The sequence below is a fragment of the Aethina tumida genome, chromosome 4, assembly GCF_024364675.1.
Source record: "Aethina tumida isolate Nest 87 chromosome 4, icAetTumi1.1, whole genome shotgun sequence".
Lineage (NCBI taxonomy): Eukaryota > Metazoa > Arthropoda > Insecta > Coleoptera > Nitidulidae > Aethina > Aethina tumida.
This window is the reverse complement of record NC_065438.1, coordinates 23,311,662-23,324,595: the sequence shown is the minus strand read 5'-3', so window position 1 is coordinate 23,324,595 and position 12,934 is coordinate 23,311,662. Positions and strand designations below refer to the sequence as shown.

General features: G+C 31.3%; 2 protein-coding genes across 3 annotated transcripts in view; one reads left to right on the top strand and one right to left on the bottom strand.

The window, feature by feature from the left end:
* Window positions 1-12,934, bottom strand: part of LOC109598642 (neuroligin-4, X-linked-like) — a 284,001-nt gene that overhangs the window by 5,152 nt on the left and 265,915 nt on the right. For both annotated transcript variants that reach the window (XM_049966869.1, XM_049966870.1), the window contains one exon: window positions 11,719-11,837. In XM_049966869.1, coding sequence (XP_049822826.1) covers window positions 11,719-11,837 — 119 coding nt within the window. The remainder of the gene's footprint in view (window positions 1-11,718; window positions 11,838-12,934) is intronic.
* The window catches only part of LOC109599294 (leucine-rich repeat-containing protein 15-like), a 35,709-nt gene continuing 29,633 nt past the window's right edge, over window positions 6,859-12,934 (top strand). Inside the window, exon 1 of the mRNA XM_049966874.1 lies at window positions 6,859-6,901. The gene's annotated coding sequence lies outside the window, so the exon portion shown is untranslated. The remainder of the gene's footprint in view (window positions 6,902-12,934) is intronic.

Below are 12,934 nucleotides of genomic sequence, written 5' to 3'. Positions count from 1 at the left end.
TATTGTTATTTATTGTTTAGGGATTCGAGTTAATGTAATATTATTTTTGATTGTCAGCGTTCCAAATCATCTTTGTGCAAGACTGTAATAAGTTTGTAAAAAATGGTTTAGACTAGTGGTATGACTGGCTCTTCCGTTCGAGTGTTCAAGCAGTTAGGACGTGCGATTGCGTAATCAAAATCTAGGTAGGAATTTTTAATCTTGTTAATAAAGCCTCATTTTGTACTAATATCTGTGTTTCTTCAATTTGATTCAATGTAGAGTATTTTTTCTTAGTTTAAATCTTTCGAATCATTGTCGATGTAATGTAAAACTTTTGTATTTCAGTGCCAACATTGATCACACCAACTACTCCCTCTTATTTAATTTTGTCTGTGGAGTATCTTGTAAATATTTTAAAATTGTCATCTTTGTTACGTTGGTACCAGATTTTTAATATTTGGCATAGCATTTTATATAGTGTGTGCGTTTTAAATGAGAGGAATGCCAAGATATTTGAAAAATCAAAAGTTACAAGATAATAAAGTATACACAAGAATAATAATGAGAGAGATTTTTTAAAATTTTATTAGAAAGAATCTATTTTTATTAAAATTATGTAGTTTACTAATTCATAATTTCTATATTGTCTTCTTAAAGGAAAAAAATGTATTTAAAAAAGTAATAGACTATGAATACAAGAAGTTTGTATCTCAGTGCCAACATTGATCACACCAACTACTCCCTCTTATTTATTTTTGTCTGTGGAGTATCTTAAAAATATTTGGGAATTTAAAATTGGCACCTTTGTTAGGTTAGTACCAGAATTTTAATATTTGGCATAGCATTTTATGTAATGTGTGCGTTTTAAATTAGAGGGATGCCAAAATATTTTAAACACCAAAAGTTACAAAGTAATAAAGTTTACATAAGAATAATCATGAGAGAGATTTTTTAAAATTTTATTAGAAAGAATATATTTTTATTAAATTTATGTAGTTTATTTTAAATTTTGTGTGTGATTTAGATCACAAGATGAGAACGCGATGTTTAAATAAACTTAGCATTATTTAACAACTCAAATCTCGTAATTAAACATGAGAATAAACTAAAAGTTAAGCACATCATTGAGCGGCAAAAGTGACAGTCAGCTTAGTGTCTTCGCAGTACTGCCAACATTATCCAGGCAGTAAGCAAACTGAAGTTAGCCGGACAAAAATAATAACTTCAACAGTTTACTCTTCATATATTGTATTTTCATATTTGTCTAATTAAAAACTAATATATTAGATCTACATAAGTTTGTATTTCAATGGCAACATTATTTATTTTTGTCATTAGAGTACCTTGTTAATATTTCAGAGTTTAAAATTTTATATAATATGTGCGTTTTAAATGAGATGGATGTCAAGATATTTAAAAAATCAAAACTCACAAAATAATAAAGTATATATAAGAATAATAATGAAAGAAATTTTTAAAATTTTATTAGAAATTACCTACTTTTATTAAATTTATGTAGTTTACTCTTTCATATATTTAATATTGTCTTCTTAAAGGAAAAAGTAATTAAAAAAGTAGATAAGGTTTATAAGAACATTGCTTTTCATTCATTTCATCAACATTGATCACACCACGTATTTCTTTATTTATTTTTATCTTTGGAATACCTCGTAAATTCTTCAGAATTTAAAATTGGTGCCTATAGTTAGGTTGGTACCAGATTTTTGATTTTTGACATAACGTTTTATAACATATAGTATGAGCGTTTTAAACGTGGTTGGTGTAAAAACAAGTAGGTGTTAAGAAATACTAATTAAATAAGTAACAAATTAAATCTGCAGTTTCTTAGTGAGAATTATGTATTTAATCTTTGACAGCGGCATAATTAGCTGTGTTTCGAGTGACGTATATCTGTAGTTTAATATTTTGTGACGCGCCGACATAAATCACATCGACCGGAGCTATAAATCACGTCGGCCCGCGATAATCCGGATTTCAACACCTCGTTAAATACGACTAATTTCGGTCACATACAATCAATCCCCGTTTTGCCGTCACAGCGAAACGGGCGACCACAATTCGAAGACGGCCATTAAAAAACCGTAACACAACTAATAACTTAGCGCAGCCTCATTCACACTCGTTCGTGCATTCAACTCAATACGCGAATGCATCAAACGTTTACCTAAGCTGCGGAAGCCGCATTCGAAATAACATTTCGAGAGTTTGACTAACGCGCTGCATAAAAGCTCAATAAATTAGAGAGAATGCAGCTTAATTCGCACCCCCCTTTAAGCCCCGGCAAATAAGTGCATATCCAAACAAGTGAAACTACACCATTCACTGCGAGGTGATTTATGTACGGATAAACCGGTGCGAAAGCTCGAATCGTGAACGGACGAATTATTTATGCCGACGGATTTATGCCGGACCGGAAGACGCGAAGAAACGTGCAAGCCGGACATCAAGTTTTATAAAATGTCACTTTAATTTAATGCCCCGACGTCTGTTTTATGTAGGCACTTTGAATTGGTAATCTTCAAACGAAGTGTGTCGTTCCCTCCCGGCTATAAACACAAAACGCGAAGTCTTACAATAAATAATTACGTAAATGGATTTGAAGCTGAATAGAATTAGACATAAAAAATACATGTTACAGCCGAGAGGGCGTATTGTGCGAGCACTGAGGCGGGTGTTGGCTTGTGTGCGGGACATTATCACACATGTTTCTGACGGCGCACAAAAAATGATTCCAGACAATCGAAAGTCGGCGCACATAATGAGAAGAGAACGGGCGTAAGCCCTTTTGTGGGAGCGCCGCATGCAGAACGCGCCCGGATTATCTAGCATTACATAAATATGGGATAAATCTAGCAGAAACTAGACAAGTCCCCGGACAAACGGGCCCCAGATAACTTCTGAACGTACCCAGTAAAACAATTAAAACCGCTTTAAAAGACTGTAAATTCGAGTCGGACGGCGTAAAAACCGGCGTCGGGGGGCGGCGGCGGCGGCGCGGGGGCAACGGGCCCTGACAAAGAGAGATGGGACGTGTAGATCCACCGGGACGGACAGATTTATGACCAGGGCGCGATCATTTTACTCGCATACATCTCGGATATCCTTAGACATTTGCTGGAGTCACGTCAAGAAGAACGGTAATTACCGGGCGCAAAATGGCGTCGCTGCCTGTCATCATAGATCATAAGTGGTGCACGGAACGGAATTGGGGCACTGATAGCGAGCAAAACCCCACGCCAAATTGCCTCTCTTTAATTTCATATTGATCGGCAGCTTCTCCGGCTTCTCCTGCGATTCACCTCACACACCTCAGCCCCCCCGGTTAAGGTTTAGCTAAATAATTTTTTTTTTGGGTGGATTAATGGTGACGTGGACAGATAAACCTAAAATCGATGGGATCAGTTGGATGCGGCGACAGTGCAAGCCCGCACCGGACAATCTAATTGAGTGGGTGGATGCTGTAGACATTCGCGTTTATCGAATGTGCAACATCAGTTAATGCGAGCCGCACCGCACCGGAGTTATGTGCGGCGTTGTGTCATACAACTTGTGTGTGACACAATTGCACGGTGAAAGTGAGCAGTAATTGGTGAACGCAGTTGCTTAATAAGGTGAATTGTTTTAGAATTGTATTATTGTACAGAGAGCATTGTGTCAACGGTCACGGAACGATTTCTGTCACTAATCGATCACGATTATTCCCGACGGTCAGTTTAATCACTCAGTGTTTCAATGGTCCAGAAGCCGGCCATGATTTATGCGGCCGTTTCGTAATTTTTCGATCGGAAAGTTTAATTGTGAATATGTGGGAATGTTTAAAGGGAAGAATAATGTGGTAGTCTGTAGACGGGCATAAAAAGTCACACATTTCACTCGTCGAAAAGACCGATTACAGTGGCAAGATCGTAAATTTCGAAATTAATTACGGCCACGGTGAAATATGAGTAATTCGTTGTGGCGGTTTAATGAAACGAAAGAATGAATTTGCGTTCGGGAAAATATCAAAGGTTCCATAATTAGAGAGGAGAACGTCGGAATTAAATTGCCGTGAAGTCACTAATTTTGATTCGACGATAATTTTGAAAAATGTAAAAACAAAGTTAAGGAAAAGAGTAATATATAATGATTTAGTTTGTTTTCTATTTATTTTAGAAAAATGTTGAACAGAATTTCCTAACCTTTTAACCTAACATAAACCTAATTATTGACAAAAATCATTTTTCTGTATGTAAAATTCTATTATAATCAGAAAATAAACTAGTTTGAATAAAAGAAACTTTGTCTAACCTAACCTAATCTAATATATCCTAACCTAAACCAAATTAATTAATTAACAAAACCTTAATCTATAGCTAAAATTATATAAATAAAGAAATATGTATTTCTAGTGTGTATATATGCATGTATGTATATAAAAGTAATCAACCTAAATTAATCTTGATTAATACCAAAAATTTTGTTATATGAACATATAAATTATATTTAGCAAGAACTATTCAGAATTAGTTTGAGTAAACCTAATCCACGACAACTTAAAAATTAAATATACATATAAAAATTTTTATATAAATTCTGTGTGTATAATGTTATACACAAATTATAATATATAACAATAGGATATTCAGAATTAGTTTGAGTCAACCTAATCCACCCTAAGTTAATATTGATCTATAACTAAAATTTTATTGTATAAATATAAAATTGTATATTTTATGTGTATAATGTTACACATAATTAAATAAATAAATAATAAAGAAAATATTCAGAATTAGTTTGAGTAAACCTAATCCACCCCAACTTAACCTTGATCAAAAACAATTTTTTTTATATATAAATATAAAAATATTCGTATATTTTTTGTATCTATGAGTTATACATAATTAAATAAATAAATAAATAATCTAGAAAATATTCAGAATTAGTTTGAGTCAACCTAATCCACCCCAGCTTAACTTTAATCAAAAAAAACATTTTTTATATAAATATAAAAATATTTATATATTTTTAATCAAAAAAACACTTTTTATATAAATATAAAAATATTCATATATTTTTTGTGTGTATAATGTAATACATAAATTATAATATATGACAATGGGATATTCAGAATTAGTTTGAGTCAACCTAATCCACGCTTCAACTTAATATTGATTTAATACTAAAATTTTATAGAAAAAATATAAAATTGTATATTTTCAAAAAACAATTTTTTTATATATAAATATATAAATATTCATATATTTTTTGTGTCTATAAGTTATACATAATTAAATAAACAAATAATCTAGAAAATATTCAGAATTAGTTTGAGTAAACCTAATCCACCCCAGCTTAACTTTAATCAAAAAAAAACATTTTTTATATAAATATAAAAATATTTATATATTTTTAATCAAAAAAACACTTTTTATATAAATATAAAAATATTCATATATTTTTTGTGTGTATAATGTAATACATAAATTATAATATATGACAATGGGATATTCAGAATTAGTTTGAGTCAACCTAATCCACCCTTCAACTTAATATTGATTTAATACTAAAATTTTATAGAAAAAATATAAAATTGTATATTTTATGTGTATAATGTTACATACATACATAATTAAAAAAATAAATAATAAAGAAAATATTCAGAATTAGTTTGAGTAAACCTAATCCATCCCTATTTAACCTTGATCAAAAACAATTTTTTTATATAAATATACAAATATTGATATGTGTGTATAATAAACATAATTTATAATATATAACAATAGAATATTTAGAATTAGTTTGAGCCAACCACTCTTACTTAACCTTGATATATAATTAAAATTTTATTGTATAAATATAAAAACATATATTTTATATGTATAATGGTACACATAAATAACTAAACAAGAAAATATTAAGAATTAGTTTGAGTAAGCCTAAACCAATCCAATTTAACCTTGATCCCTGATAAATTTAAAAATATATATAACTTGTGTGTATAATGTTACACATAAATTAATAAATAAATATTCAGTAGTTTGAGTAAACCTAATCCAACCTAACTTAACCTTAATATATAACTGAAATTTTAACATTTAAATAAAAAAATATATTTTCATGCGTATGTTATATGTAAATTATAATATGTAACAGGGGTGGCCAGCCTGCGGCTCGCGAGCCACATGCGGCTCTTTGAAGGATTATTCGTGGCTCTCGATAAATGTACCCGAGTTCCCTTTTCATTCCAGAATTATCAGGAGAAGTCAAATAAATGTGTTTAATTTTTAATATTCAAATTCAATACACATTTTTTGTTCTTTTATTTATATGTTTTCAATAAATATAATTTCTGTAAACAATTTTTAATACCTTTTTTCATACCTTAAATACGTATTTAATTGGGGTTCGCGAAACATTTCACATTTTGAAAAATGGCTCGGACTATCAAGGAGCCTGGCCATCCCTGATATATAACAAGAGAATATCAGAATTAGGTTGGGTAAACCTGATCCAATCTAACTTAATAGCCTTAATATATAACTAAAATTTTAATAATTAAATAAAAAATATAGTTTGTGTGTTTGTGTCCAATGTTATACATAAATTACAACATAATACGAGAACATTCAGAATTAGTTTGAATAAACTCATTAACTTGAACTCAAAGTTTTCAACTTTAAACATAAATTAAGGTTGTGTTGTAGCAACATTATTTTATAATCGAGCCCAAATATCGTTGAATGTTAATAATATATAAGTTGTGTCTTAATTAGAAAATAAACATGTCGACGTTGTTATTATTTGAGTTTGTACTTTGTTTGAAGGTGGTAAATTATTAGATAAATACCAAAGTCAAACTGTAATTACTCTTTAGGTCGTTCCTAAACAGTTTGCGAGTTGTTTTTGAAGCGGCTTATTGGTAAGTTCACACTTAAAACTCTTTATTGGATATTTTCGCTTTGCTTGATAATGTAGATTTAATAGTTCGGCCGTTGCAAAGTAAACCTAAAAATAGTTGCTGGCAATCGATCATCGCACCTTCGAAAACAATAAATTAAAGAACGTTTACTCCCAACTGGCAAGTTCCAAATTAAACGGATCCGATTGTCACCTGAGTCAAAATGTCTCCCAGTTCCCCAGTTCCGGGGGGGTCCCCCTACCAATTAAATAAAGATCAGACGGGAAATTTCGGGAGTTCGTGCGCCCGTTTCCGGCGGCGAGTTTCGGTGCAGTTAAAAATGGATCAGCACACGTCAGAGTTTTCCGTGCGCAACAACATCAAAGTTGCCTCCAAGTTTTCGGGCTGTGGATTTTCGGTCGTGTAGGGAGGGTGTTTTGGATGCAGTTTCCCTCAATTATAACTTCGCTAAAATAAATAATTCAAGTTGGTTTATTTATTAGCCCGGGAGTTTGATTTAACTTACCGGTTCTTAGACGTCCCAAACTAAAGCGGAAAATCAATCATTTTAATGGGCGTCTGCTTTAAAGTTATTCTGTCGGAATGGGAATCTGTATTTGTTTTTGATTAAGGAGTAAGTTTGTACTTTGTGTAAGTAGTGTTTAGTGCGAATAACATTTATAATCAAACGGAGATTGGGATAATCCATTAAGTTTTAACTGCATCTAATATAATAAACAATTACACGAATTAATTGCCGCTGGTTTGGAATAAGTCCAAGTGGAAGAATGGCTAAATAAAGCGATTAATGGCGTTGTTAGATCTATGGGGATGATAAGAAGGGTGCCCCGCTAATCGCCAGCAAATCAACTGTGAAATGACACCCTCCATCTTCCTCCACCACTTATCAAGAAAAGGATTTCTGGTCATGAATATTTCAGACCCAGTTATCTGGAGTCCAGGGCAAATTTGTTCGAATCATGAAAATCAATTCGGGGGGGTTTATATTTATCCCCACGTCATAACTCATTTGCTTCCCTGCCTGACGTGACGATTTCGTACGTCGATCGTAACAAAGAAACCGAAATGTTTGCGTCGGTCCGGCGCAAATGAAAGGACTGATTAAATTTCATAAAATTTTTATCTGTGGCAACGTTATTTCTTGGAAACGATCCGAGATTTTATTGCAGCACCGTAATATATCCAGGCAAGACGTAACTGGAAATCCGCTCGTGTTCGATGGCAACGTGAATGGTCACGTTCGTGGCACTTAACGGGCCAGACAGTAATGTACAAAGTTCGATAACGAATATGACATCGATCATGACGCGGGGGATTATAAAACAAACTCCGCCAACATATTTCAGGCTTTCCGGGGGGTAATTTAAAAATCTATTTCCAGCGGCCGTGCTTCATATGGATGGAGTGAAGTGTCTCGAACGTTCGGACATCAATATTCAAAGTTTGTCCTTGCTAGATCATTTATTACACGTTCCTTTTCGCTTATTTTCCCCCTTAACTGCACTCAATCCCGGGACCCCGCGGCCCGAACGAACGAACGACCGAAGATCCGTCCGCATTTGCATCAGTTTATCACACGGAAAAAAGGCATTAGCGCGATGGAAAATTAACTAAGTGACGAAGTTTTGGTGCTAACACAATTTCGCGCCACTGTCATCTGGTGCGAGTAGTTCAAACTTGGACCGACTAATGTCGCCAACTAAATTAATTGATGGCGACTTTAGATCCCTATTAGTTGCATAAGCGCCCTAATGCATCCCAAATCTCTGCGATGGTTAGTAATGAAAAAACACCATTCGACCTAATTTCATTAAAAACTTGTGCATCCGCTGTATAATAATTATTTAATACGGCTTTACTTTATGTTTAACTTTTTTTTTAATGGCGGGATTTTAACAAGCGAAAATCATCTAAAATATTCAACATTATAATCAACGTGCAGAATTAATTAGTTTATTAAGTACAAAATTGGACAATAACACAAATAAATTCAATCTGAACTATTTGGTGGATGAGGTAGAGCACTTTTAACGTAAAGATTCTGGTTATATAATTATCCAAATCTTCCTCGTTCCTTCAACTCCTTCAACTCATTGCACAGTCAATTCACTTTTAAAGAAATTAATTTACTCAACCTTGATGTTATTTGTTTTAACATGGTGTACCAAGTTCTGTATTCTGTATATTTATTTATAGAAGTATATTTATATTAAACAAATGAACCGGCGAAAAATCGTGTAATTCATTTTAATTTGACACATGTAATTATTTATTGGTACAGCTTAATATATAATGGCAATGAAATAGTCTATGTTTACAATTAATTATAAACTCAAACATAATTTGCCTACTTGTATTTTGTAATTATTGATTTTATATATAATAATAATTTTGCCACTTTTAGATTGTAATAAAATTATTATTATTTTGAAGCTTTTCATCTAGTACAATAGTTAAAAATATTCAGTGTATCATGAGTTAAATTTATGTGAGTGCAGGCTTTATTAAATCAAAAAGCAATATCAATTAAATAAATCCGGGATGAATTTAATAAAATAGAAACCATTTTATCAAAATCTCCTTTATCGTTGTTCTAGGTTTCAGGACTTGACGTTGTTCATCTTTAATAGATTCATTATCACATTTAAAATGACTTCAGGATGTTTTTCACATATATTTGCAGAAATTATAGCACTTGAATACTCCAACTGTAACTTATTTACATAAATATTCTCACAATTATCGTGATATCAAATTCAATAAAAAATATTGGAAGTTTTTATATTATTTTATTTCTTTAATTTGTTTTTCACTAGTGTTACTGAAAATAATTTGTAATGAAGAAAATTTACTTAATTATCCCCATAATTATCGTGATATTCATCAAGATCGATAAAAAAATTTGGTAGTACTTTTGGTATTATTTTATTTCTTTTGTTTGTTTTTCATTAATGTTATAAAAAATAATTTGTAATAAAGGGAATATACTCAATTATCCTCTTAAATACGATGTTATTTATCAAAATCAATAAAGGATTTTGGTGCTTCATCAAAATTCGTCTAAAAAATTTTCAGAAGTAGTAGTTTTTATATGATTTTAGTCCTTCAGTTTGTTTTTCCTTAATGTGACTAAAAATAATTTGTATTAAAAGGATTACATGATTATTCTCATAATTTTTGGGATATTTATAAAAATCGATACAAAATTTTGGTATATCATCGATATGTTTCTAAAAAGTCTTTAGAAATAGTAGTTTTTATATGATTTATTCCTTCAGTTTATTTTCTATTAAGGTGACTAAAAATAAATTGTATAAAAGGGAATATATATGAATATCCTCTTAATTATCGTGATATTTATAAAAAACGATAAAAAATGTTGGTATTTCATCTAAATTTGTCTAAAAAATTTTTCTGTAATAGCAGTTTTAATATGATTTATTTCTTTAGTTTGTTCTCCATGAATGTGACTAAAAATAATTTATAAAAAAAGTGAATTTACATGAATATCCTCATAATCATCGTAATATTTATTAAAATTAATAAAGAATTTTGGTATTTCATTAAAATTTGTCTAAAAGTACTTCAGAAATAGTAGTTTTTATATGATTTTAGTCCTTCAGTTTGTTTTTCCTTAATGTGACTAAAAATAATTTGTATTAAAAGGATTACATGATTATCCTCATAATTTTTGGGATATTTATAAAAATCGATACAAAATTTTGGTATTTCATTGATATTTTTCTAAAAAGTCTTTAGAAATAGTAGTTTTTATATGATTTATTCCTTCAGTTTGTTTTCTATTAAGGTGACTAAAAATAATTTGTATAAAAGGAAATTTATATGAATATCCTCATAATTATCGTGATATTTATAAAAAAAAAACGATAAAAAATTTTGGTATTTCATCTAAATTTGTTTAAAAATTTTTCTGTAATAACAGTTTTTAAATGATTTTATTCCTTCAGTTTGTTTTCCATGAAATATAATTTATAATAAAAGGGAATTTACATGAATATCCTCATAATTACTGTGATATATATTAAAATTGATAAAGAATTTTGGTATTTCATTAAAATTTGTCTAACAAATCTTCTTAAATAGCAGTTTTTGTGTTATTTATTTATTTATAAAATTTATTCAATTAAATTATGATCCAACCAAATAAATGACTGTTTCGGTACTTACTAAAACTAAATCAACCTGCCTAGAATTTTTATAAATAAATAAATGTCACTTAAAGAAATAGTAGAAAGATTTTATACAGGTCATAGTTTTATTTCCCAATTACCGAGTCAAATCAACCAGAATTACATATTTTTATTCAAACTGTCGCGGTATTTCGAACGATAAAATCTCGGAACAATGCCGGACATTAAACACGGTACTTTGTAATATATATCCAGCAAAATCGCCACATTGTCTCGAAATCCACATATTAAAAATCTTATAGACGCCATTTAAAAACCTAATTAAACTTTTATCGAATTTGATAGTTCCACATTGTCGCCGACATCTTCCAATAAAACAGTCTGAAGCCTCGAATAAAAACCACCCCTCAAATAGGAAAAATATTTTTCCCGCTACACAGCGTATTAGAGCTTTTGTGCCACGAATAATATTAACTTGAGCCAAGATTATCGCCGTTAATGAGCACCGCACACGTCGAACTCGCACAAAGCCCCGTCTTTGGGTCTTTAGGCGCACGTCAAACAACTTTGAATGTAATTCACTAATCAAAAGCCCTTCTGTGCATGAGAAAACGGCATGTGTGCGCCCAACTTGGTCATGTGTACCCTAATTGGGACTGAACTTACTGATTTCGAGATATTTTTGATGCGTCGAATCGTACTCGTCCCACAGGATCGACTTGAACCTGTTCCTCTCCCTCGACGCCGCCAACGTCGGCTCCTGCTTGTGGTGCTCGTTCGGATTCCTGTAAAATACATCGAGAGAAATTTCATTAGTCGTATTATTTTTTTTTGGTGTGTGCAACGTAGAAATAAGGGGGGAGAAAACGCTAATCCGCACCGACGGAAAGTTTGTAATTCGGGTATTATGAGCAAAGACAAATAGTCGTCGAGCGGCGAAAGCCAATGTGGGCGGTTACTTGCGAATTCGGGCATTGTTCGAACGCCGCGTCGCGGCGTCGGTTCCCCGTTCATACAAATCCGCCCCCCGAATTTTGTTTCACGCCAACTTTCCTCGCACATACGTGTACACGTTTCGGGAATTATCGAAAATTGCGCCAATTACGGATCCGTCATAATTACAGCTTCCTGAACTTTGAACGGGACGTAAGAAATTTGCAGAGTCGGGCAGAAACTAGAAATGTTTCGGAGCAGTTCATCTCCAACTACTGGGAAATATCTTTTCTAATAATTAAAGCAAATTAAAATTGTCCCGTTTCAAACTTAATTCAAACTTATTTTTGGAGGAAAAATAATGTATTCAGTGACATAGAAAATACAAGACATTCAGTAGTGGCGATAATTATACTACCTTGAATAGTTCTTGAATTCTAGTTTATCTCAGCTTTATCAAGATCGAAAGAAACACCTAGAGATCGTCAGTCATTTCGGGATATTTATAGAAATCGATAAAAAATTTTTCAATTCATCAATTTTTTTCTAAAAAATCTTTAGAAATAGCAGTTTTTATATAATTTATTCCTTCAGTTTGTTTTCCATTAAGGTGACTAAAATAATTTGTAATAAAAGGGAATTTATATAAATATCCTCTTAATTATTGTGTAAAAAACAATAACATCAAAATTTATCTAAAAAATCTTCAGAAATAGTAGTTTTTATATGATTTTATTCCTTTAGTTTGTTCTCTATTAATGTGACTAAAAATTATTATCCTCATAATCATTGTGATATTTATCAAAGTTAATAAATAATTTTGGTGCTTCATCAAAATATAAATAAAATGTTTATAAAAATCGATACAGAAACAGAAAAGTGGCAGCTACGAAAAATGTTCAGAGTTCGAAAAACTTCAAAAGAATAATTCGAATGTGAACAATCTATT